This window comes from Peromyscus californicus, unplaced genomic scaffold (assembly GCF_007827085.1).
Source record: "Peromyscus californicus insignis strain IS unplaced genomic scaffold, ASM782708v3 Scaffold_11__1_contigs__length_118956290, whole genome shotgun sequence".
Taxonomy (NCBI): Eukaryota; Metazoa; Chordata; class Mammalia; order Rodentia; family Cricetidae; genus Peromyscus; species Peromyscus californicus.
In genome coordinates, this window is record NW_026294402.1 from 30,862,275 (window position 1) to 30,888,932 (window position 26,658).

The window sequence follows — 26,658 nt, forward strand, 5'->3', positions numbered from 1 at the left end:
TTAAGGTACTTTTTTAGGGGCTCTTAAGAGGATCACTTTAATCTTAATGACTTACATAGTAACTCAAGAGAATTGGGGGGTGTTTAATGTACTTTTCTTCCTCGGATTCAAACCAAACCTAAGTGAGACTTACTTCTGCATGTTTCTTTATTATTCAACACACTGTTTTCAGAAACAGCTGTGTGAAGACCATGTTAGTCTACAATGCACCCAATTCTCTATGTTTTTCAGGAGAGGGCAGTGGGTGTTCGGGAGCAGAGGACAGAGTTTTAAGTTGGAACCCTCTTATTTTGTCGCCTGTCTTGGAGGACTGCACCGAGAAGACAGCATGGTCTCCTGGCCTTCCTCTAGATGCGCTGTCCGTGGTCCTTCAGCAAGCCCAAGAGACCTAAGGAAGCACACAAGCCTGGGGACAAACTGTGTGAAGGACATTAATTCAAATCAGAGAAAAATCATTATTTATTTTTTGTAGTAGTAATGTCATGAATGTATCTTAAAATGTGTGCCCTTTTATATTATTTATGCCTTAAGTATTCCCCTTTTCGTTTCTTCCTCCCACCTGTTTTATGTAGTTTTTAGTCATCTGGACAGCAGAGGGATCATTCTGTGTTTTCCAGAACCTTCAATGGCAGCAGGAACTTGTGCTGGGTCCCATCTTCTGGCCTGTTCAGTTGTGGGCAGGAGGACTGCCCAAGCCATTTGAAGTCACTCCCCGATAGAAAACTGTCATTTATCCTGTGTTATCAGACTTTCTGAGAACATTGAGAAATCAACTACAGTTGTGATCTTATGTTTATCATAGCAAACTCAACTGACAAATTTTATGACTGCCTTCCAGAAAAGTACTGATACTGACTTATTTTCTCTCTATACCTGGATACAAGTAATGCTCAATCTTTTGGGTAGCAAATTAGCCCGTGTTATGAACATGGAAGCATGTAAGGTCTGGTTGGATTATTGCATTATGTAGAAAGGGAACCAGGTTCAGAAAGAAAATGAATGCCTTCATGGTCCACTGCAAAATGGTCACCTTGGGCTCTTTGCACTGTTGGCAAGGGTATGTACAAAATAAGACTTTTAAAGTGATAGCTTGAAGAGAAGATGTCATACACCTTAGGAAGAAAGAAGAGGGCTGAAGGGACCTAAGTGAAGCTCTTTATTCTCTTCCATAATGTGCATAGTGCCACACCATTTGAAGATTGTCATTTTGTCACTCCCAACATGGGCAATATCCTGGAAGGTATGAGTGAGCATGTGTGAGTCAGCCTTTTGCCACTATAGCAAAATACAGTTGTAGGAGTTCCAGTTTGTGATCGAATGGACCTGTAGCTCGGGGCCTGTGCTGAGGGAACACGTTATGGTGGGCACGCATGGTGAAGCAAGATAGCTTCTACCCTAAGCCTGAGGCAAGGGGAGAAGGAGAAGAGGAGCAGGGTATACAGATCCCCTCTGAGAACATGCCTCTAGATCTGAAACCCTCACACTCATCCCCTGCTCAAGACTCTTAAATATGCCACCGTGGGAACAAGGCCTTTAACACATAGGCCTTTGGAAAACAGTATCCACATCATAGCAGAAGTCACGGAAGGCTAAACTTGAAGAAAAGGTTTAGGGACATTTTCTGACAGTTTTTCTGGCCGCCGTCATTGTGAACAGTAACTCAGTCTTTGGTCAGCAGGGTCTGTGCATCACAGTTACTGTTTTCTGAGTGGCAAGAACCTTGCAGCTGCCTTTGGAAGGCTTTTCTCCATGTATAAAACAGAAACCTCAGGCACTACAAATGCATTTCATAGCTTGAACCAGGCCCTGATGGATCACTGCTCTATTTTTGAATGGTGTGTCCCTCGGGGAGAAAAAAACCAGAAAACTATTCTCTTTATGTGGGACCCAACAATTCCAGGATACGTTTTGTTTTAGTTTCCCACAAATTGCAGTGGAAGAGAATAAGATACTGTACTAATCAACTCTCTATAAATGTGTTGGTATTCCCTTACATGTCTTCGTATCTTTTATAAATAGACCTGTTAGTGGATATGTGCTGTTTCAGCAGGGCCACTGAGCAAGTTGTTCCTGGTAGAGTGTAGTGAACAGAATCCCGTAGCTGGGGAGTGGGGCTCCTGTAGAAGCAAGTTCTGTGATCTTGGGGTTCACAACTATAGCATAGGAGGTCTGCAGTTAGTTTTGGAGGCAGTCAGCTGCAGCCCTTGCATCTGTGACTAGCAAAGGACAGAGTCCTAGTACACATGACATAGAGACAGACTATGTGTTTTGCCAGTCGAGTTAGAACAGAGCTGCCTCATCCCGGAGAGCAGGAAGCAGACATCTGTGGGCAGGTCACTGTGACTCATGAAGCGGAGGTGTGTTGGCATCAGCCTTAGGTCAGAAACTGCTTTTAAAGATTGAATTTGACATGGGGCTTGCCCATGATGAAGAGAAAATGACTTTACCTTTAGGGCAATCTCATTGTGGACTGCTTTATTTATGATAGTAACGCTGTTTTAAGTGTTATCCATTTTATTGTATTTTATTTATAAAAATGGCTTTATATATTGAGATATATAAATATAAATATAAATCTATATAATTGCCTTTATATTTAGGAGTTTGAGTTCTCCTTAGTGTGAATTTATCTGAACTTTCATGCCCTGCACAGTCACCAAAAGTGGTCCTAGCAAATATGAGTTCCCCAGGAATTAAGAGGCCATAGGAAAATATGGGGGTGGCACACATTTGTGGAGGAACTGCTGTGTATTAGACTCCGTTTGTTAGTGTGCTCTCATCCAATCCCCACAACAAACAGAGCAGGCATGAAATCCCCCACTCACGTATGAACTAGAGCCTGCACTGGTCCATCGCCTGTATTCCCAGTTACCTGCTTTCTGGAAGTGTTCTGGTTCACTCTCCATGGGACCGACCAGTCCAGAACGTGTGCTGTTGTCCACCCCTGCTGCGCTCTCTCTCTGCCAGGCTCCAGCTGCAGCTAGTGGGGCTTCCCTCTGTCCACCCTCATCCCAAACTGGCAGAGCAGAGCCAAGTCCTTAGGAGTCTCTCATTGACATCCTGCCCTAGCCCTCACCCCCCTCCTCCTGTCTCCCTCCACCGTGGAGGTTTGATCTTTAACTGGCTCGGATGACCGTGAAGTTGGTAGGGCCTCTTTATGTTTTGGGTGACTGTTTAGCATTAAACTTACCCTAGTCCTAGTGAATCATGTTGCCACTCCCTGGTTGTGTTCTTCAGTTATGTGCTGACTCTGGTAATAGGTGCTGTACAGGGTACGGGCTAATTGCATTATTCTAAACTGTTGAAGTGATCTCATCGTCAAGGTTTTTGCAGGGTTCTCTTTGTATCGACTGAATCTCTGAAGACCAAGGCATCATATCATGCTGATCATGTCACTTCTCTCCACTAGCTTCAGTGCTACCAAGAGACTGTTTGGAATTGTCCTTTACCTGTATTGCTCACTCTTACAGCATTGACCCTGAGATGCATGTTTTGTACTATATTGAAAAATATGTTTTATTTTCCTTAAAGTTGTGATATTATGTTTGGAATTGTACATACTTTAAGTGATGTAGTTTTGACAGGTTTTATTTGGTTGATATGATTTTATATTAAAAGAGAATGCTGCTTTCACACAAAGTGGCCCTGTGGCGTGCGACTAGGGTGTGTAATGTCTTGTTTGGAGACTTCATAATCTCCACCTTGTTGCCCCGGTGAATGCCCAAGGGCCTGACCACCTCTCCCTTGTCCTAACTGTCAGGATTGGGAGGGAGCAGGACCATGGGCAGCTGTTGGGGATAGTCAGGAGGATGGGAGAGAAGTGTGGTGGGAGGAAGCTCTTCCTCATAGTGTCTGTTACCGCAGCCTCAGGATCCTTGGAGTGTGAACTGCAGGATGGAATGTAGCACCTTCCAAGAAACTTGCTTTACCACCTTGAATAGTGGAAGTGGTTCATCTTCCCTGACCAGAAAAACAACAGAATCCCTTCAGACGGGTGTGGCCATTTTGTATTTCATTTCCCACCCTTAAATAAACCACGTTTAACTCTTAGACCCCGTCAGTCGTGAGAGCTGTGAGGAAAGCTGAAACCCTTTTCTAAGAAAGCCGAAGTGTGTGAGAACCCAAGAAGCTTGGGTTTCTGTCTGCTGTCAGGCGCCACTTTCCCTGTTGCTGGCAGATCAGCCCTGGCTCCACAGCCGTTTTCTTCTCTGAGTCCTCTGCAGAGGCAGCTCCAATTCTTCCAGTCAGCCAAACAAGCACTCGCTGTGTTTCACCCAGATTTCAGATGGGCGCGCGCGCACACACACACACACACACACACACACACACACACACACACACACACACACACACACACTCGGAGCCAGTGACTCACGCTGGCAGCTATCTGAGTGTGACTTTGGAACAGCTTCCATTCTCTCTCATCAGCCAGCTCCCCAAGGCCTGGTGGCGGGAGTGTTGCTGAATACCTCCGCTGGCACAGATTCCCCGAATCTGACCACTGCAGGGTCAGCAATGCTCCTAAGCTGCATTTCAAACACATAGCTAGGCACCTGCTTCTTCCTGCCGATAAAGCATGGCCCAAGCAACCAGCTCAGAAGTTTGTAATTGAAATAACTCTGCTAGACATAGATGCAATCGAGTTAGGAAATTGCTCAATCCAGTGCCTCTCCGCACCTCTTCTAGAAAGAGCTTAGCTACCTCTTAGTTCAGTGACATTCCCTGTAGCATTCTCAGCTGCTCTCAGGTGCCTTCCATGTTGTCTCCGATTGGTTGTGTGTTTTCCTCTATCTGCCACAGGCTGGATCAGGGCTTCTTCGGTCATGTGAGGCACTGCAGTTGGGCCATGTACCACTTTTCCAGTCTAGCCGGTAGTAGTTAGTATCTACGTGTTGGATGGGGAAGGGAGAGTTGCCTCCTTGGTTTTAGGACCAAAGTCTGGCGGGCTCATTGCACCCTCCTTGCCTTCCCTCAGCCTGTTTGCCCCTTCACTGAACTCCTGGTGTTGCAGTCACTGTGATGGTGACGTTCACTGGAGCATCGGTGGATTCTTGTACCGGGTCTGAACCTGAGGTGGCAGCTGCTGCTTCGGTACCTAGAAAGAGCACAAGTGAGCAGAGAAGGGCAAGTGGGGGTGCCGAGGCCGCTCTCAGAGGACAAGACAGACCACATGCACGGAACCCAGCAGGGGTCTCTGTGTAGGCATTGGCACAGGTGGTACCTACCTGCCGGTGCCTCGGTGCCTTCCCTGGAGACCCTCTGTTGTTGCCTGTGCTCCCTGAGGTAGGTAAGGGAGAGAGGATTGTTAGAGGCATCTGCACCTCCCCGGCCTTCCTTTCCAATTCAGAAAAGTCCCGGTCCCATAAAGATAAGCTGTACACTCACATGGGAACAAGCAACCGACTGAGGCCTGTGGGAAGACATGAAAGATCGTAACTGGACCAGTGCAGTTTGGACCCCAGGAGAATGGCCCTCCCCTTCCTAGAGGGCTCCATGCAGTCTCAGGAACCTAAGGGGAATGGCCCCAGAGCTTGAGGCTGGCTGGGGTCTTGATCATCAAAGGATGACATCCAGCAAAGGAAGAGTCTAGATTCCTGTTTGGGTGGGTCTACACCTGGCCACCCTATGGGGTCAAGCAGCCATCCTTTCAGATTCGCACTCACAGGGCAAAGTGTGTGGGTGCCGGGCAGCATACTGGAACACCAACAGAGAGGCCACCAATGCCACCACCATTCCTGTGCCTGCAGCACCCATTACAGCCGGGTAGACACTGAAGGCAGGGTCCACTAGGAGGTGAGAGCATGCATTGTATTAATTAGTCCCATCAATGAACTTGGGCAACAGTGACTCACAGGGTGCAGAGATAGGACCCTGCATATCCCAAAGGCTCTGCTGCCTATTGTGGGAGATCCAAGGAATGTGGAGTTCATTTCTTTCCCATCAAAAGAGGTGTCCTGGCTGCCTGGTGCTGATGGTTTGTTCCCAGCCAAATCCCCATTTCTGGCAGAAGATACATAAGGCTACTTATCTTGGCATATCAGGCCTGAAGGAACTAGGCCATAAAACAAGAAATTCCCAGGACAGAGGGAGCGACAGGAAGCTGAGACTGAGGCACAGAGTGGGCTCCTCTTAAATCCTCAATATCACATGCTTTCTCCAGCTTCTTCAGATTGAAACTGGATTAGGGGTCTGCTTCTATGCCTGGGGCCTCCTAAGCTGCCCAGAGAGAGAGGGAGAGAGAGATAGTAAAGAGCAATAGGAAAGAAGGAATTGACGCATCCATAGGCTAAGGGACCCGTCAGGATGGAAGCAAAGTACTGGAGCAGGCTACCCTGTGAAGGGGAGAATGGACCAGGTTTCAGTTCTTGGGGGGCGAGGAAGGGGGGAAGGCGAGTTCTTCCCTGCTGCCAGCCCAGCACCTGGTGTCTTCACCTCTGAAGGATGTCCTGCAGTGTGGTGATTCATAGCCAGGATGCGGAAGGCGTAAAGGACTCCTGGGTCCAGCCCTCCCAGACGCCGGTCCCTGCTCTCTGGCTCGATGTCACGAGCTGCTACCTCCCAAGCACCAGCTTCTGAGCTGGGGACGCTGGCCCTCTGCTGCACCAGAAAGCCCGTCAGGTTTCCAGGGCCGTGGACGGCCCACTGCAACTGCACCTCTCTCCGTTGTCGCCTGTAGGTCAAGTGGCTGATGGTGACGTTGGGAGGGGCTGGATACCCTGGAGGTGAGTGAAGAAGGGGATACATACAGGCATCTGCCTAGCGACAGCTATGTGGACAGTCTGCAGAGAGGAGAGATGTATCCCTGAGCATCTGTAATCTCCATTTTCTCATTGATAAAATGAGGGAGTGTGGAGTTCTATGTGCCCGTATTTAAGAATCCACCAGATTCATATCCCCCTAACCAGTCTGGTCATGCTCTAGAAGGTGCCTAAATTTTGGCGAAGGTAATTTTCAAAGCTTTCTGCAAAGCCCTCTGCAGCTATTGGTCACCTATGTCCCTTGCCACAGGAGCACACACACATCCTTTACACTCACTCAGGACCTCCAGCAGCACACTCTGGCTGCTATTGCCCAAGGCGTTGCGGGCCACACATTGGTAAGTGCCCCTGTGGTGTGCTGGGTCAGCATCTCGGACTTGAAGGCGCAGGTGGGTACCCTCAGGGTGGAGCATGAACCCATAAGTACTCTGTTCCAACGGCTGTTGCTGGGGTCCTAGCCAGAGAAGCTGAGCAGGTGGTGTGCCCTGCTGGAGAGCACAGCCCAGCCAGGCCTCTTCTCCCTCCAGCACGGACACTCGGGGTTTAGCCACTGCCAGCTGCGGGGCTTCTGAAGAGACAGAAAAGGGGGTGCTGAAAAAGCGGCTGCCCCCAGCTGTCGGGAAAATGCTAGTTTGAGAGAATAGAGAAGGCAGCTCTTCCTGGACCACTCAGCCCTCCTGTTCAGGCTTCTGATGTGGTCCACTCCAGGGCCTACTGGTCATTGCAGTGTGCCCCTACGATCCTCTACCTTCCCGTCCCAGCCTCTGTTACTTTAGGCAGGGGTGATACTCTCCGCCCCCCTCCACCCCAGCACCGGAGCACCTAGCAGGGGCCGTCTTCCCGCAGCAGCCTGCCATCTCCCTGCTGACATGGTGCAGGGCCACGGAAGTTATTCGGCTTCTGAAGGCCCCTGACAGGCAGGTGCCAATGGATCTCTTACATAGAATTTCTGAGACTGAGTAATTGGGCAAGAAAGACTGTGAGTTGATCTCCTTAAAGCCCCCTAAAGCTTGCTAGTCTCAGAGACTTTGGAGAGCAAGTGGGGAATCATTTTGTGAGACCTGTTGCATGCAATGGCTCCTGTTTGCTTTCCCTGCATTTTTTACATCTTTCAGTATTGAACTCTTTTCTTTTCAGTTGTTCATAGACTGGGAAGGAGTGGGCGGAGACAAAAGGGGGAACCAAACCATGGATAAAACAAGGGACACAGGTAGAGAGATCTTTGATACCTGAAACACTGAATGCCCAAGAACATGGTCAGGCACCTCCCTTATGCAAATGATAAAATGAGAAATGCAGTCAGCATCCCCACACCATCTAGATCAGTGCTGCCCAGTGTTGCCCAATGCCAAACCGTAGCCAGCAGCCGCATGTGTCCACTGAGCACTTGAAACGAGGCCAGGATGCATTGAGAGGTAAATTACAGGTACGCTGCGTTTTCAAGGGAGTGTGAAAGATGCTAAATGGCTCTAAATAACATTATTATATTGGAATGAATTTTAAATATATGAAATGTTTTACCTCTTACTTTTTTTAATGTGGCAACTAAAATTATATATAGCTCACATTATATTTTTATTGGACAACGCTGACCTTGACCAAGCTCTCTCATTTTATGGATTGAAAAGGGGGGCTGGCAAAATGGCTCTGTGCAAAGGAGCTTGCCACCAAGCCTCAGAACCTGAGTTCACATGGAATCCCCAGAATCCACATGGGAGAGGGAGAGCATTGACCCCACACATTGTCCTCTGGCTTCCACAGGCGCAGAGTGGCAAGGGTATATATACACACATAGACACACACAGACACACACAGACAGACAGACAGACACACACACACACACACACACACACACACACACACACACACACACACACACACACGTAAATAGTTTGAGCTCCTAGAGAGAAAGTGAATCATTCTGTCTTTTAACTCACTTCCCAGTCCAGCACTGCCCCCCTCCAGAGCCCCTAATCCTGGTTCTCCTGCCCAAACCCCAGAACCATGACCAGTCCCTGCTCACCTAGCCTTAGCTGGCAGTGGGAGCCGGGGGCCTTGAGTGGGTGAGAGCCTTGGCAGGTGAACTCTCTGCCTGCCAGGTCACTCTGAGCCTGTAGGACGTAGACTGCTGGAGAGGAGCTTGGGTCACCTAGGGACTGCTGATGTCCATCCAGCCAGCTCAGCATTGCAGGAGGTTCACCTCCAGGCCACTCACAGCTCAGCATGATGAACTGGTCACCTACTGTGGCTGTGGTCCAACAGGTGGGGCTCCCGGGAGGTTCCCCTGGGAAGGAGTGATAGGATCAGTGTGGCCTTGTGGGAAGAGGACGGGCCTGGCAGGCCCACCTTTCCCTCCACTCAATCTCATTCTTCATCATTTATCCAGGTGACAGTACAAAGGGGAACAGATGCGAAGCAGCTATTATATAAGTTGGTGAGTACTAGGTACTAGGTAGAAAACAGTCTGGAGCCCTGGAGGTTGGGGAACGGGCTTTGAAAACAGAATCCCACTGTAACCCTGTCATGAACACAGAAGAGAACATTTGGCAAAGAGAGCTTTGAAGTCTATTTCCAGATCAACATGTCATAGACAGAAGCAGACTGTAAGAGTGAGGGTATCACCGGCCAAAGCTCTGGGCAGACTGAGGAGGGCAGAGTACATGACAGACAGGAAGCTGAGAACTGAATGTTACCATCTCCATGTTTCCTGAAATGCCTGGGAGCCAGAGATCCAGAGCTTAATCCCAGGCCCCAGGTCCTTCTAGATATCCCGATTCATACCCACACTGCCTAGAACTAACACCACCAGGGTTCCGGGTGTTACCTGTGTCTACTTACAGAGAGTGACTGTACAGAGGACGGGCGTAGCCAAGGTTGGGTGCTGTCCTGTGCAGGTGAAGATGCTGCCGTTCGGAAGTCCGGTGGCTGTGTAACTCCAGGTGACATTACTGGAGGCAGTCGGGCCATTCCCTTGGGGCCCTTCCCAATGAAGTTGGGCCTTTGGGAAACCCCCAGGCCAGGAGCATAGGAGAGCCACAGCCCCAAGGGTGGGGAGCACAGCACAGGAGGGCTGCCCCTTGGGGGGATCTAGGCAGAGAGGTAGGTGAGAAGGAACTGAAGCAGCTCCCTGCCAGTGCCCAGCAGGCCTGGCCCAGGTGGGGGCATGGAGAACTGGCGTGACAAAGGAGAAGGAAATGGACAAGAGGGGGTTGGTCAAGGAACAGGAGGTTAAGGGGTAGGCAGTTCAGAGTTCCTGTGGGATTCCATGTTTGCCCCTGGGAATCTTGCCTGTCACTGTAGTACCCTTCTCTGGGCCTCAGTCCAGGCCTTGGGACCATGGGAGTAATGCCCTTGGGTGTCTAGGAATGTCCCCTCTCTCAGCCTCTTCCCATGGTTCTCCAGACATGCCTTCCCCCACTCCAACAACTTTGACACCATGTCCCCCCCAGGGTGGCTGTGGACAGCCTGAGCATAGGCCTGGGTAAGCTCCAGATTTGGGTACCCTCCCCACCCAACACTCACAGTAGATGGTGAGCTGGACAGTGGTCTGGGTGTGGGTATCTAGGTGGCTGTTGTGGGCCAGGCAGGTGTACAGTCCTGTGTGGGTGCGGCTAGCACTGGCAATGAGGTAGGTGGGCCCAGTGTGGACCTGAGCGTCATCACGGAACCACACATAGTGACTAGGAGGATTAGATGCAGCCAGGCAGCTCAGGGTCACCTCCTCCCTCTCACTGGCCCAGAACCCATCCTCAGCGAATCCCAGTGGCTCCACAGTGATCACAGGCTTGTCGGGACCATCTGGGGGACAAGGAAGGTCCATCACACCTCTCCACCTTTTCATTCACTCACGGTGTTGTTACTGATTCTCTTCACCCATCCCGGGAGCACGTAGTACACACTGGCTGTCTGTAAGCCCTGTCTGTGCTGGAGCCTCCAGTAACTCAGACGCTGGGAGAATGGGTCATAGACACAGTGCGGTGCAGAGCGGGCAAGGCCGCTGGAGGGTGGAGCCTCATTGCGGGAACTGAGTTTGGACTACAGGGTTGGGCTGAAGCAAGGGGCCTACGAGGCAGATGAGAGATTGGATGACCAGCTTGCTCTAGGTGTCTGGGACTGAGGGATTTCCTGAGGAATGGTTGGTCACTCCAGACTCCAAAAGGAAGAAAACATGGAGGGACAGCGTTCTGAACATAAATCCTACAGCCAGCGCTATTCACTCATTGAGTGCCTGCCTTCCCCCGCTCCTGTTTTCCAAAATTGGGATCTCCACTCCCTACAGTCTTTCCAACTCCCAGAAGGGATGGAAGTCTTTGCCTGCCTCCTCCACTCTGCTTCCGTTTTTTTCCCCTAGAGCTCCTGCTCACTTTACTGCTCCATGTCTCCAATGTGTAATCCCTACACACTATCTACTTTATGACTGGAAAGCCGCCATCAGTCCCTGCTCCTTAAAACCTCTGGACCGGTGGGCAAGGTGGCATACTCTAGAATATCAGTTTTGAGAGGCAGAGGTAAGAGGATCAGGAGCTCAAGTCCAGCCTGGGCTACATAATGAGTTTGAGGCCAGCCTAGATTAACTAAGACCTTGTCAAAAAACAAACAAACAAACAAACAAACAACAAACAAAAAAACCCAAAAAACATAAGCAAATGAACAAATGTCTCTAGACCACCACTCTGGGGCCACTGTGTGGATTTAAATTTCTGATAATCAAATCTTAGCAAAAATAACCAAATTCAATCAAACAAACCACACAGCAGTTTTTACTTTAATATTTACGCTATCCAGTTATATCTAGAACATAATTTCAATAGCTTTTTAATTTAAAAGTTAGTGCTGTGCTATTTTATATTTTCTCACTTCAAGTAGGTTTTCAAAATCATGGATGCATTCTACCATTATTAGCAGAGCTCAAACTGGCCACATTCTCAAGTGATCAGAGACACACGTGTGACCACTGTAATGGGCACTGGGGTAGCTTTCTCTTCCTTAAGGCTTCCCTTTCTGGTTTCTGACTGGCAGCCCTCAGGCTCAAACTTTGGACCAGCTTGCTGCCATCTCTGCTCTATGGCCCTTCTCCCTGCTCCCCCAGGGGTCACTGATCAGTTAGAGCCCCACACACTTGACACAAAGACCAAATTTTCAGGCCACTCCCCAAGCTGTAAGTAAGATCATGAATGCAAATAGATGCCCCTTTTCCTGGAAAAGCGAACTCATAACCTTCAAAAGTTAAAAACCTTGGTATGAGAGACACATTTGGCCCTGACGGAAAAAGCATCCTCTAATGTTTGCCTTTTGGAGTCTCTGGAGGGCTGGAGCACTCTGGGGAAAGAATTTGGGAAGCTCTGACATGGGACCAGAGGGGGCAGCCGGTGTCCCAAGTTCAACTCACAGATGACATCTAGGAAGGCCCCGTCACTGCTCAGCTGGTTGACTGCATTGCTGACACTACACCTGTACCAGCCCAGGTGGGTCCGGTTGACTGGATCTAGCTGGAGCCTTGGCTCGGAAAGACCCACCAGGACCTCCTCAGGGCCTTGGGGTGTGTGATGGTGCCAGGAGAAGGTCAATGGCTCTGTGCCCTCCCTCACAGCACATGTGGCCACCACGGAGACTCCTTCTATTGGGGATGGGTCACTCAGGTGCACCCGAGGCTTGGACACAGGCACTACCAGAGAAAGAGAAGCCATGGGTTTGTTACACAGACCATTGTCCAATGGCCCTTGCCCTGCTGTCCATGGGCTTTGTCTGGTCACTTGGTTTGGAACATCCCTGCCTTCAAATCCCAGGTTTCCTCACTCCCAGAAAGAGTCATTAAATTTGGGATTCACCACATGCAAAGAAGTGCATGCGTAGAGATACAAAGCAACTGGTAGGTCAGCTGAAGGCTGGCAACCCCAGACTTGGTGCCTCACCCAGCACGGCCAGTGTAAGATACAAGTAGGTGGTGTGGATCTGGCCACCAGAAACAAGCAGGGTCTGGCACAGGAAGTGGCCCCGGGCACCCTCTTGGAGCTCCTCTATCACCAGGCTGCTGTTCCTTAGACTCACGACACCCAGAGCTTTTGCCCAGGACTCCACTCTTGAAGAGGCTCCGTTGGTGACTGCCACAGGTTGAAGAACCAGGGAACCCAGCGGAGTGAAGCTCCAGAGGACTGCCACTGGGGCAGGCCCAGGGCGGCAGTCTAGCTCCACAGAGCTGCCCCGCACTCCTTGGGTAGACAAGGCCTTCTCCCCAGGGGTGTTGGAGGTTGTGTGGGCTTGGTCTGGGGACACAAGAGACAACCATGATGTCTGTGTTGCCCTAGATTTCAGGGGGCACTCTACCCCATTGCCTGAAGCCTGTTTCTTGCTCTGCAGGCCCATGGAGCCTCAATGAGACCGAGGAGCTATTTATGGGGCTAGTGGGCAAGAGACAGTCCCCGAGGGAGCCTGTGGGCTTCCCTGTTTAGATGTTTGGAAGGGAGCTTAACTGACATAGACGGGCGTCCTAGAATCCTCCCTCCCACCTCCCTGCCAGCCCGCCTGCCCTCTCATCCATCCATCAAACCATCTGCTAGAAATACAAGTTCATGGGCTCCACCTCAGACTAATGAGTAGGAATCTCATAGTTTGAAAAGAGATCGGGGACCAGGAGTCTGTTTGTTTGTTTGAAGATTTATTGTATTGGTGTGTGTGCACACATGTCTGTGTGAGTATACGTGCACTTGTATGTTTGCAGATGCGCATGCAGGAACCAGAAGAAGGTATTGGATCCCTCAGAGCTGGAGAGACAGGTGTTTGCAGAAATGCCCAGTTTGTTACATGGGCCCCGGGATCCAAGCCAGGCTCCTCATGATCGCTTAACCAGCAACCTGTTTCTCCATCTCCAAGACAGGGTTTTCAACAAGCATCCGGAGGTCAGTATGATTAGATGGATAAAATGACAATCCTGGGGACACAAGAGAGCTATACAGGGTCTGGAAGTTTCTTGGTAAGGATTCCAGACTAGGACTCTAGCTTCCTCAGATCCTATTGTGGCCCAGGGAAAAGGAGAGCAGCCTTTACCAGTCCACCCAGCTCCATCAATTGTCAACTAATAACGGAGCAGCACATTACGTATCATAGCTGGTGCATGCTAATTAAATGTCTAGCAGATGGATGGCGAATGGACACCATTAAATGACCATGTGTGTGCAAAAGGGGAAGAAACAGTGGGGTGTGAGAAGAGGATGGAAGAGGGTCCGAGTGTCACTCACCTGAGGCCCCTGGGGGCAGCAGGCAGAACAGCAGCAGCAGCTGGCAGCGGAAGGGTCTGTGATGGGCACGCAGACCCACCATGGCCCCATCAGGGCACCCGAGGCTCCTGCCTAACTAAGAGAGAGTCCCTCTCTTCCGGACACAGGAGTCCTGGGAGGATGGGGATCAGGCTCAGGTTGCCAACCTCAGCCCTCCCGATACCCCTGCTCGCTCCTATTACCCTCACTGCCCCGATAACTCATGAATTATTCACCTGATAATTCACTCTATCCATGCAAGGTGAGGGAGGGACAAGCGTGGCCGAGAGGACCATGGCCTCCGCCCTTCCAACTGAATGGTATCGGAGTGTCACTGAACGTGGTGGAATAAGGCCTCCAGCCTCAAAACCCGCCAAATGCTTGATACTGGGCTTCCGAGGAAGGGCACCTAAGGTTTAATACATCGATGAATGGCCTTCATCCCTTCTTGGGGTGTCCCCATATTCTGCGGGAAGCTAGAGGTGGAGGAGGAGGAGTCAAACACAGTGAAGGACTATGGGATTTCAGGAAATTTCTGGCTTCTTGGAACTTTGGTAACTTTATAGATAGATGGGGTTACACTCTAAGTTATAACATATTGTATACATGACATGAAATTTATATTAGTGTGTGGTGGACATTTGGGTGTTAGTAATGTCCTGTCTCTTGAGTTGGGTAGGGCCACAGTTCATAAAGCCTTAAAATTTTGTGCACTTTATGTTTGATATGATTCACACGTGCGTACATGGGAACATGTACACATATACAGGTGAGCACTGCCTAGCATGCAGTAGGTGCACCATTTGTGCTCCTAGCTGGATTTAACTGACGAAGTCTGGCGCCTAGAGCTGCAGCAGAGTTCAGCATTTTGTTTTGTTCTCCAGGGTTCTCTGATTCCTCCCTCATCTTGTGTGTCTCCTATCACGTCCTGCTACCCTCATGGTGTTTGAATGACAGTCTGAGACGGGGTCAGATTTTTCCATCCCCTGTGGCAAGGTTGAGGGGAGGGTGAGATTCCTGGACCCCAGTGAGAAGGGGGATCTGATGTCTGGTGTCAGGTTCTGGTGACAGGATCGCTGTCAGAGGCAAGTGCTAGGCAGGCCCTTCCTAGGTCCAGAGATGCTCTGACCCTTGTCATTTTGCCCTAGGACAACAGGCCTATGAACAGACCCTGTCTCTTTCTCCCCTAACCCATGGCCAAGGTCTCCTATCCCCCATCCCCTCAGCTCATGGGGTGGAGAACAGACTAATGGGTGGCCCTTGAAGCTCTGATTTCAACTATGTAGTGAGGATAGGTGTGCCCGAACCTAGAGACCAGTTCCTATGGATCATTGTTTTGACCTCCATGTTTCTCAAAGCAGGAATCTTCAGAACCTCATTAGATGCTGGAGAGATTGCTCAGTGGTTAAGCACTTGCCATGCAAGCCTGAGGACTGGAATTTGGATCCACAGAACCCATGTAAATGCCACGTGGGCATGGTAGTCCATCTGTAATTCCAACCTCAGAAGGCAGAGACAGGGGATCCCCAGTTTGATAGAGAGTTCTGCCTCACTGAATCAAGTTGAAGACCTCAGGCCTCCAATTGCACAGGTATTGCCCCCTACATGTGTGCTTCCACAAATGCAAACATATATGCACACATGCAACCAACACGGAAAAAGAAACACACTTAGATTTGGGGGCATAGAGTGGAGGACCTTGAACTGCCTTCCACCTCAAGGTATGCAGTAGCCTGTCTCTGGGAGAATGTAGAGCCAGGCCAATGTGAATTAAGAAACTTTTACAGCATGCTCCTGTCTCTGAGAAGGGTTTGTTCTGCACCAGAAGTTACTCTATGCTGCCTGCAGAATTAGCTCCTGTATCTCTTTCTGATCTAGGGGCAGCAGGATCACAGAAGATTCAGGTGGGCTTTTCAGTTCACACTTTTTTTTTTTTAAATAAGGGACACCCAAGGAAAGGAAGTCAGGGAAAGAGGCCTATTCATCAGTTTTCTCCAGGGAAATAGAACCAACAGGATGTATGGGTATATATAGCAAGAGTTTTTTTTTTTATTTTACTTTAACTTTTTGTTGTGCTGAGCCTTACACATGCTAGGCAATCACCTGACCACTGAACCACACCCAAGCCCCTTGGGAAGAGGTGTGTTACAAGGACCCAGTCCATGTGATTCTGCAGCCTGATAAGTTGTGGTACCTAAGAGAGCTGGTTTTTCACTGGGAGTCTGAAGGCAGGGAAAGTTGGATGGCGTAGGTGTTTTTGACAACTCCATGGGAAAGTTCTGCCAGGCACATTTTTTAAGTGTGCTCAAATTCTCTCCACTTTTGTTCTCCATGTGCCATCTTGCTCTCCAGCTCTGGATATCGTCCAGTTTGTCCCTGTCTGCTCCAACACAGCGGTTCGCTCTGCCCAGCCAGGGGTCTGCAGAACTGCTAAATTCCTTCTCTTCTGATGGGGCTACTCAAAATCCTTTCCCAGCTGTACACAGTGTCAGGGTGCTCTTGCTCCTCTTACGTAACATGTTTTGACCATTGGGAAATGATTGCACTGCTCCATCTTGAGCCTTCACCCAGGCCCATGAGGAAGGCTGGGAAGACCTTCCTACATCTGAAAGGGCCTTCCAGCTCTTCACTGTGTCTCTCGACCATGTATCCATGCGAATAACACAGGCACCCAGGTTCCCTACCACCGCTCCCCATTCCACCTCTGCCCTGCCACAGTTAATAGCTACATCAGACTGGCTGCTAGGTAACTCAGAGTCAGGTAACTCGGGTCCTTCGACCTCTTGTCTCCTCACCTCTCTGCCTCTTAGAGACAACAGTAGTTGTCCTTTTGTGCTCTGTGCTCTAACCCAGCTCTCGGGCCTGTGTAACCATTTTGGAACTTGACTGCAGTATCAGGGCTTTAGAGAGAAGCAGAGTGTGGAAGGACGGATAGCTGGGACAGGGGGAACAGATGCTTCTGGAAGTTAATAGCTATTCCATGTGCACCTTTTGGAGCCCAACACGGGTCCCTGGGGACACCAGCAGGAGATGAGCTGAGGATCTGGAGAGGACACGGGTCAGAGGCTCCACGCTCAGCGCATCCTTGGCTGTGCTCAAAATGGAGAGGAGGGACAGAGGGACAGAGGAGCAGCTAAGGTCACCGATCAGTCACTTTGCAAACTGCACCTTGGGGACTGGAGAGGAAATGAAGGAAGTCGTTGCTGGAGTGGCTGGGAAAGGGAGATGAGCGTGTCAGGGAGGAAGGAAGGAGCAGAGCAGTCGAGGGTGTGACAGGAGCTAGCACACCTGCTGGGCTGAGGGAAAGAAGGTCTCGTGTCTGGTGCCAGAAGTCTGGAAATGAACAACCTTCCACCTGCTTGGCCATTCCAGGGGCCTCTTCACATCAGGCCTTTCCTGGGTCCCTTTGTGTAAAGCCTTCCTTCTCTATCCCTGTTTCCTAGGCTAAAAATGTGACTACAAGCCGGGCGGTGGTGGCGCACGCCTTTAATCCCAGCACTCGGGAGGCAGAGCCAGGCGGATCTCTGAGAGTTCGAGGCCAGCCTGGTCTCCAAAGCGAGTTCCAGGAAAGGCGCAAAGCTACACAGAGAAACCCTGTCTCGAAAAACCAAAAAAAAAAAAAAAAAAAAAAAAAAAAATGTGACTACAGGGTTGGCGGGTAACTCAGAGAGTATGTTTAGCATATGCAAGGGTTTAGGTTCTGTCCTCAGTCACACACACACACACACTCACACTCATACACACTTTACTTATTCACTTTGAGTCTAGTTTTTCTTCTATAACATGGGATTGATCATTATCAGATAATATCAAAAATTATTGTTAATTTGATTATGTAAAGTAAGACTTTCATGAATACGCATTGTTTCTATCTTTTTATTTATTTACTTATTTTTTATTTTTTGTGTTTCTATCTTAAAATAAATATTAAAGTATTCATTGATGAAATATAATAATGTATTTCATAAACCTTAAATACATCTGCAAAAATAAAATTGATGACACTTCAACCATATGTCCAGTTCTACACTGCCACAGGGATTATGAGCAGAAGCTAAATTTTTCCTAATTTTTTAGAAGTCTGAAGTTATGGAATAGGTGTGTGAGGTATGTTGAGGGAGAGTAAGGATCAAGGCCTGTGGGGGTGGCTAGAACAGATGAAGAGGTTTTCTTCCTCAGAGGTCAAGAGGCACCCAGAAAGGAATGAGCCTGGGGAAGGCAGGCTATGCCCCAGGGCAGAGACGTGACTGCCACCCTTGATGCACAGGCCCACTGTAGTCAGGGATAAGGGATATGCCAGCAGCCTGGACTGAGGGGAGCAGAGGCCTGTCCCTGTTTATGGTGTCTTCCAAGTGTCAGTCTGTGGTTTCTGTTATGACAGAAGAACAGAGATGGTAATTTAGAAGGATCAGCTCCGGGAGGTTCAAGATCAAGGTGCTGGAAGGCTTGACTGTCTGGTGAGGGCTGCTCTCTGCTTCTAAGACTGTGCCTTCATGCTATGACTCTGGAGGGGATGAGTGCCATGTCCTAATGTGGCAGAGGGCATGAGGGCAAAAAGGAATAAAGTCCCTTCACCAGCCCCTTGATAAGGGCACCTAATCCCGTTCCCAGTGATGGTGTCTAACTGCTTCTTATAAGCCCATCCGGTAATAACATTGCCCCAGAAACATGTAACTTTTGGAGACCTCTTCAAAGTATAGCAATGCACCTCCTAGATTCTGGTGGACACTGGAAGGGAGAGAGAGCCCCTGCAATCAATCCGATTTTAATGAAATAAAGGAAATGTGTGTATTTTTGCACACATACGTTTGCAGAGTAAGATTTCCCGTTGCTGTGATTGACACTGCCGTCATTCCTATCAAACAGCATGGGCTGTGACGTTCGGTCTCAACGGGTGTTAAGTGCCGCTTGGTGCCAACAAAATGTCCAAGTTTCCCTTCCCAGCTTTCAGCTGCCAGGTTCTTTCCTGGATTTTCCCTCGATAGAAGCAGCCGGGGCTTCTCTTAGGCCTGAGGTGACAGTGTGGAGACCGTTTTTGCGTCTGTGGTAAAAAGGCCTGTCTAGAAGACACAGTTAACACCTGAGCTGAATCCGATGAGCATCTGTTCACACAGAGCAGAAGGGGCATCCATCAAGGCCAGCCCTTAGCCCTTGACTGCAGGCCAGGCACCTGGGATCTGTGGAGAAAACCAGAGTCCACATAAACCTCCAGTCCCTCTCCTTCTTTCAGGACTGGCTGGCTTCCCTCGCCTCCTTCCAAAGCCCTCCACCCCAACCTGGCCCGGTGTTCCAAGTTTTCTGGCTAGGGTTCAGGATGGACTAAGGAGTTCCCAGAATGTCTCTGTAGGCTTCAGGGGGGAGGCTTGGCAACTGGAAATTGTCAGCCGTCTCCTTGGCAACTAGCAGCCAAATAATTCTGGGAATGGGGGAGGGAGGGGGAGCTGCATGCAGGGCAGCCAAGAGAAGCAACCTTCAGCCCCAGAAAACTTCAACTCCTCATTACGTGTGCCAATTGGGTCCTGTCGAGAGACAGAAACCATGCATTAGCTGAAAAAGAACATTTAACATGAGGAATTGATAACGAGGCCTAAGGTTAATTAGGCAAGGGGAGGGTAACAAGAGAAGGCTGGGGTACAGGGAAGCCACACCTGCAAGCGCACCTCCCAGTCTCAGGGCTGGAAAAACCAGAGGAGAAGGTTTCAAGGAAGGGGCCTCTGAAGAGGGACTCCACTCAGCTGGCGGTGGGGTCCTGGAGTGAGAAGGACTGGCTTGCAAGCCCAGACCTTGGAGCAGCTGCCAGCTAATGCTGGGGTCTCTTAGACAGGAGTATAGGGTGGTTGCGGGTGGTAGGGTAGATGATGAAGATACAAATGTGGAAAATCTGCAGACTGGATTCACCTGATGCTGTAGGGTGGGCCTGCAGCTGCTGGGATGAAGAAGGCGCCATTTGGGTGCTACTTGCTGGGAGCACTAATAGGAGCTTGTTCAGCCTTCCGCTCCAGCCTACACACTCCCTCTAGTGGCTGAGACCAATAAGGAGCCGTGGCAAAGCAGAAAGGTTTACAGGGCCCAAGCTCTGTGTAGAAGAATATAAGCTTGGGGCTGAGAAACAGGAGCCTTGGGGTATTATTTACCGTGGGCCAGAAAGTTGGGTCTTTCAACCTTGTTGCTTATAGAAAGAACAATGCTGTGCCATGTAGGTGTTGATTCCTGAAGAAGCTCATACGGTGTGGACAGCCCAGCCCGACCGGGCTTGTTTTGGAGGGTTACTGGCATTCACAGGCTCTGAAAGCTGAAAAGAATTTAAGCTGTCTTTACATTTATTTTTTAAATTTATTTTAAATTGTGTGTGTCTGTGTGAGTGCTCCCACAGGTGCCCTCAAAGATTAGCGGTGTCAGCTTCCATTGGAACTGGAGCTATAAGGAATTGTGAGCTGCCTGCTGTGGGTCCCACTGAACCCGGGTCCAATGGAAAAGAGCAAGAAGTGCTCTTGACTAACAGCTGAGTCCCACTCATACATATCATATGTGTTTGTGTGTGTGTGTCTATACGTTCACACATGCCTGCACCATGGCATGTGAACTTTAGAGGACTTTTGGGAGTCAGGTTATCAGGCTTGGTGGCAATCTTATCCTCTGAGCCATCTTGCAGGTCCAAGAATTTTTTAATAGTAATGATAAAAATAACAGCAGCCAGATGCTCTCTCCTGAGGCAAAAATGGCCTTAGGAAAACAATAAAATCACTTTGAACAAATCATATATTAAAAGTAAAGACAAATAGAAAAAGACAAGATAAATATCAACTCAGGATAGAAACAGAACCAAGTCCAGACATACATACCAATGCACACAGATTATAGGGAACCATAAAGGTGGTATTTCAATCACAGCTTATTCAAAATTATGCAAGCACAACTATGTCTGCATTTAAAAAAATAGTTGAGTTTTCTACCTCACCTTATTTTAGAGAGAAGCAAGATTTAAACATTTAAAACATTTTCATGAGAAAATGATATTAGGCAACTATATAATCTAGAGTTTGAGATTTTTCTAAACAAACTAGAAAATCTGTAATCTATGGAGCAAAATATAGACAGCAGATATAAATAGACCAAAGGAAATATTTCAATATGTATCGTGAATAAAAGGTTAACATCTGTACTATACAAAGCAGTCCTTGGACTCATCAGTAAGAAGGAACTATAATCTAGCAGGAAAAAAGGGCAAAAGACACAAATAGGTCATTTATAGAAAAGAAAACCCAAATGGCCAATGAATTTATGAAAAGATGCTTTACCTCATGAATAGTCAATGATATGCAAATTTAAAATATATGATACCTCTTCTCATTTGACAGTAGACTGAAATTTCAGAATGGTCACACCTGGTGCTGGGGAAGTTGAGGTTCTTAGAAGTTATGGATAGTGCCTCAGCCTTTTAAGAACGGTACCTATCAAAGCATATGAAAATAAAAATATGAATCTCTTTGGCCAATTTATATGAAGTCTGGGAATTAAGCCATATGGAGAAAAAAAAGCAAGATACAGTGTGTGTGTGTGTGTGTGTGTGTGTGTGTGTTTCACAGTGTAGTAATGGCATAGTGATATGTGTATGCATGTTCACATGGGCACACATGCGTGTGCAGGTGTCCATGTGTGAGCATATGTATGTGGATGTCTTAAGTGAGATCCAGCTTGTTTTTTGAAGCACTGTTTCTCACTGGCCTGGGGCTCACTAAGAAGGCTGGACTGTCCAGTCTCAGAGCTCCAAGATCTGTGTCTGCATCCCCAGAGGTGGGATTAAAAGTTCAGCTTTTTACATGAATTCTGGGCATCAAACTTGGGTTCCCATGTTTGTGCTGCGTTTCACTGATTAAGCTGTGCAGCCCCCATATGATAGACTATTATGCAATTATTAAAACAATAAGTCTCAGAAAGGCAAATGCTGTATGATTTCCCTGATATGAGGTCCCTGGAGGAGTCACAATCGCAGAAATGGAAAATAGAGTGGTGCTTGCCAGGGCTGGGAAGAAGAGGCAGTAGGGAATTGTTTAACTGAGAGAGAATTTCAGCTTTGCAAAAATGAAACATCCTAGAGATGGGTTAGACAACCATGTGACTATACTTAAAACAATCCTGTCTCAAAAAAAGAAAAAGAAAAAGAAAGCATATGCAAGATGGCAAATTTTACTTTACATGCACAACACAAATTTTTAAAAAGAGCAAACTGAAGTGGGTTTTTTTGTGAGGTGAGAAAACCAACTATGTGGCATTTATAAAATAACTGACAATAAATGTAAGCAAATGGCTGCTGGGTAATGGAGACCTGCCAGCCTTGAGGATGTCCTCTGGTTACATGGTGCTTTCCACTTGCCTCTCAGCCCGGTGCTCCAGGTAGAAGCTGCAACTGACTTACACTTGCTAGCTCTGTCAACATCGGTGGCTAAGCACCTTTTAAACAATCTCCAGCCCTGACGTTCCCTCCTCTCAACCCCTACCCCCATGCTAGGCCCCCACAGGCTCTCCAGGGCCAGTGGAGGTCCACAGCTGTTTCCAATATTCTACACAAACTTTATTGAAATGAGAAGCCCCGTTTATCATCCCTCAGGCCCAGCTCCTCCTGATTAGGTGCAGATGACCTGACAAGCAGTGGGAGGAGCCAGCAATCAAAGAGGAGACTGTTTTGAGCCTGGAGGTGAGAGGGGCAGAAGTCTGGGGAGCTGAGGAGAACCCCGAAGGGAGTCCTAGGCAACCCGGGGAGGATGGGTGGCATTCTCAAACAGAGGAGAAAGGCATGGTGGAGCTGAGGCGATTCAAGGGCCACTGCATGGTGGCTTCTCCTCTCTGGCCGTATCTTCCCTTACTGGCCTCCTAACCTCTTTCAAAAGGCATTTCCTACGTCATCAACATCTTCCATTTCAAGACAACCATTGACTAACTGCCCTTTACTTTCAGCATGATGCCCTGCTGGAACACCCTTGTGGGTCTATGGAAAAGGACATGTTTTTCTGCTTGGCCTCTCCATGATTCCGCTCAAATGCTGAAAATAACCTAGACAATCAAAGGTCTTGGATGTAGGTTCAAGGGGACACTGGGGCGGACTGTTGGGTGTATAGAGTTCATTAGAGGAGTTATTAACAGCACAGACAGCAGCATGGAAGGGCTCTTAGGGGAGGAAATCAGGACCCTTATGATGCTGGGTGCGGGGGTTGGGGGGGGTTCTTCTTCTACTTTCTGTGGATGGGGGTAGTTTCCCAGTAGAATCCTGCAGCCAAGCTCTTTGCTTCCAGGCTGGAAGCAGGTAAGGTTGGAACAGGAGAGTGTGGCCACCAATACCACCTTTAATGTGAACTCACTTCCCCGGGTGAGAAACATGGACAACTGCTAGCCAGAGATTCACGATGGGCGTTTCAGTAGGGTGTCCGTCATGGTATCTGTGAAAGGGTAAAGGCTGCTGTGGAGATACTATGGCCTGAGCAGGAGCTGTAATCTAACAATGCATCCTTCAGATAGTGGTTCCTACGTCACACTTACATCTCGGAAGTGGCTGTTCCCTGGGCAGTGGCCCTGACCAGTGGCAACTCTAGGTTATGCAAGGACATTCTATCCCATGCTGTTGTAACATGGTAGTCCATCTCCAGTTGCAGCCATTTAAAATGAAAATGGAAAATGGAGTTTTTAAGTCACTATCACCACATTTCAAATGCTCAGTTGTTGCAGTGCAGTGATGACTCAAGAAACAGAAGCAAGCAGGGCATGGTGGTGCATGCCTTTAATCCCAGCACTCTGGAGGCAGAGGCAGGCGGATCTACAGAGTGAGTTCCAGGACAGCCAGGACTACACAGTGAGGCCCTTTCTTGAAAAATCAAAACCCACAAACAAAACGAGAATAAGGACAGGTCTCCTGTTTCACCCTGCTTGCAAGCTAACAAGAGGGAAGATTTGCCTTAGGACTGACAGTTATAGTAACTGCCCTTCAAGCATTCAGAATATAGTCAAGGCTTCTGCTTAAAAACTAGAGGTGTGTAAGAGACCTGTAGAGAATTGTTCCTCAACACAGTGCAGGTGTCGAGCTTGTCTGTCACTGCAGAATATTCTTGAGAGCACTGATGTGGGCATGGGGAATGCACTTATTTCCTGGGTTCTCCTCTCTCTCCTGAATTCTGACCCAAGAAGTCATAGGTAAGAAAGAAATGTAAGTTGGTATTTTGCACTGTAGTATGTAGATTGCAAGGTGTTTGCCTTCATGCAGAGGCCCATTCACATTGTGCTTTCTCTTTCTCAGACAAACCATAAAAGGCTGTGTCTGATTTCATGAGCTGTGTCTTCACAAGGACCCCGAGAGAAGGGGCAGGGGTCTGAGTACTGCAGGAAGGGACTGGCAGCTTTGACAAAGACTCAGAGAGAGGATAAGCAGAGCGATGCTGGAGTTGCTGGGGCACACACAGAAAACAACCAGAACACTCTAAAGTGGTCAGTACTGGCTAAGAGTTCTCAGTGGCTACAACAGTCAGTTGGAGGTTTTGAGAGAAAAGATAATTAGGCCTCACCCCAGGGTTTCTGATTTAGGTGGTATGTTCTGGGATCTATGAATTTGTAGTGTGTGTGTGTGTGTGTGTGTGTGTGTGTGTGTGTGTGTGTGTGTACACATGTGGAGGCCAGAAGTTGAATTTAGTGACAACAGCATCTCGTCACTGAACCAGCAGTTCACTGTTTCAGTTCAGCTGGTGCACACCTAGCCTTTATAGGGTGCTTGGCGATCTCAGCTCAGATCCTCATGCCTGTGCAGCAAGCACCTTCACCACTGAGCCACCTTCCGGTTCCGGAACTTCTGTTTCTAGAGCATTCCCAGGTGGTGCTGAGGCTGCTGCTCTGGAGTCCACACAGAGAACCACTGCTGGTGTCTGGTCTGTACCCTGTGTTCACTGACCTGGTCACTCCAAAGAAAAACTTCTGTCTTACAGGATTTAATGCATGCTGATGTGAGGATGCATTTCCCTGGACACGTAGAAGGGAGACCAGCAAAGATGGCCAAGCAGCTGAGGAGTGATGGAGGTTTGGGTAGTCCTGATGCAGGAGCGATCTGAGCAGGCCACAGTCTGCAGGAGGGTCACTCATTGCCATTTGTAATTCATTTGTAAAATGGCACGAAGTGGCCATAGTGCTTCTCGGAACTCGCTCATTTTCTTCTAAGCTGGCACCATTCCTTCTTTGGACTTCTCACAGTCATGGGCACACGCTGAGTTACCCAAATGCAAACAACTGTAACCATTCCAGGGCCCCCAGCCTTCACAGAGGACTCTGCAAGGGGGTACCAGGCTCAGTGTGGGGGGAGACTGGAAGGTTATACAGGTGTGTTCTTGGATGGGCAGACACAGGACCTGGGCTCCGGCCTGCCCTTTGTTCTAAGGTGCATGGGTGTTTGGCCTGCAGTATATCTGTGTACCATAGACATACCCGATGCCCCTTTATGCCAGAAGAGGGCGTCAGATCCTCCAGGAACTAGAGTTACAGATGGTTGTGAACCACCATGTGGGTGCTGGGAACTCACCCTGGTCCTCTGGAAGAGCAGCCAGTGCTCTTTAGCTGCAGAGTCACCTCTCCAACCCCCTCTCTGTTTTTTCTAGTCCTCTGTTTCTTCTAGTTCTGCTACCTCAAGATGTCAGCAAAGCTGCTTGGCAAACCCTTTTCTGTTTATTTTCCATTGCTGTGCCACTGCCAGCCAGTGAGGGTCAGAGGAGAACTTGCAGGAGTCATCTCCCTCCTACCTTGTAGTTCCCAGGGACTGAACTCAGACCATCAGAATTGGTGACAGGCACCTTTTCCCCCTGAGCCATCTTGCCAACCCACATGAGAGGGATGGGCCTTGGTGAGACTCCAAAAGTCTGTCCAGGAGGAATTCATATTTCCTTTTTTGGAGCGACCAACATTGTCCCAGGGTTCAGTGATATAATGGTAACAGGTCAGGGGAAAGAAGAAAAGATATGACCTACCAAGAAAGGAACGTTTACATATTCTAGCAAAGGAAAATTTATATATTCTAGGGATCAGTAACCGAAGAGAACTTTTTTGTTTTCTTCTTGAGATAGGATCACACAGACGAAGACTTGGCCAGCCTGGAGCTTACTATGTAGACTGGGCTGCCCTGAAACTTGTGGCTGTCCCCCTGCCTCTGCATCTCATGTGCTGTAACTATCAATGTGTGCCACGGTGCTCAGCTAGGAAGAACTTTCTGGAAGGGCTTTCCTGTAGCTAAAACTCAAAGCAACCAGCCTTGCCCCTGCCCTAAAGACTCGAGACTGGGAGAGACAGGGTAGAGGCAGACAGCCTTCTCTGTGACCCCCATATCCTTGCTCTTGGCTGTGTCTCCTTGACTCCAGCTGGAGTTTCCATCACACCATTCATTCCTAGGTCTCTCTGCCCCCTGCCCACCTCGATTTAATGATCTCAGATAGACATAAAACGGGCTGAGCTCAGAGTAAGTGGCTGAGACATGAACATTGCCTCAGGTCCCCATGGACCCCAGCTGGGTACCAAGCCGCCCTGGGCTCCACTTCGACAGGATAAAGTGAACTCATTTATTCAGTTATTTTAAGTGAGCTAACACGAAGCAGTGCCAGAAGACCAAGACATAAATCTTTCCTAGA

The 26,658-nt window shown here is 48.8% G+C and overlaps 2 protein-coding genes and 1 long non-coding RNA gene across 5 annotated transcripts in view; 1 reads left to right on the forward strand and 2 right to left on the reverse strand.

The window, feature by feature from the left end:
• Window positions 1-3,658, forward strand: part of Cdon (cell adhesion associated, oncogene regulated) — a 95,275-nt gene extending 91,617 nt beyond the window's left edge. For all 3 annotated transcript variants that reach the window (XM_052756337.1, XM_052756328.1, XM_052756321.1), the window contains one exon: window positions 232-3,658. In XM_052756337.1, the coding sequence (XP_052612297.1) occupies window positions 232-392 (161 nt within the window). In that variant the 3' untranslated portion in view covers window positions 393-3,658. The remainder of the gene's footprint in view (window positions 1-231) is intronic.
• A 1,330-nt stretch (window positions 3,659-4,988) lies between these two features.
• On the reverse strand, window positions 4,989-14,075 carry Vsig10l2 (V-set and immunoglobulin domain containing 10 like 2). The gene is made up of 12 exons (XM_052726336.1): window positions 13,994-14,075; window positions 12,671-13,021; window positions 12,148-12,423; window positions 10,281-10,556; window positions 9,597-9,845; window positions 8,782-9,042; window positions 7,036-7,326; window positions 6,420-6,716; window positions 5,664-5,786; window positions 5,386-5,410; window positions 5,226-5,278; window positions 4,989-5,095 (listed from the first exon to the last, which is right to left on the reverse strand). Exons 1-12 carry the CDS (start codon window positions 14,073-14,075, stop codon window positions 4,989-4,991), a joined length of 2,391 nt encoding a protein of 796 aa, XP_052582296.1.
• Window positions 14,076-18,760: 4,685 nt separating this feature from the next.
• Window positions 18,761-20,293, reverse strand: LOC128103287 (uncharacterized). The gene is made up of 2 exons (XR_008215665.1): window positions 20,146-20,293; window positions 18,761-19,530 (listed from the first exon to the last, which is right to left on the reverse strand). It is a non-coding gene; the product is annotated as an uncharacterized LOC128103287 (long non-coding RNA).
• Window positions 20,294-26,658: the final 6,365 nt, after the last annotated feature.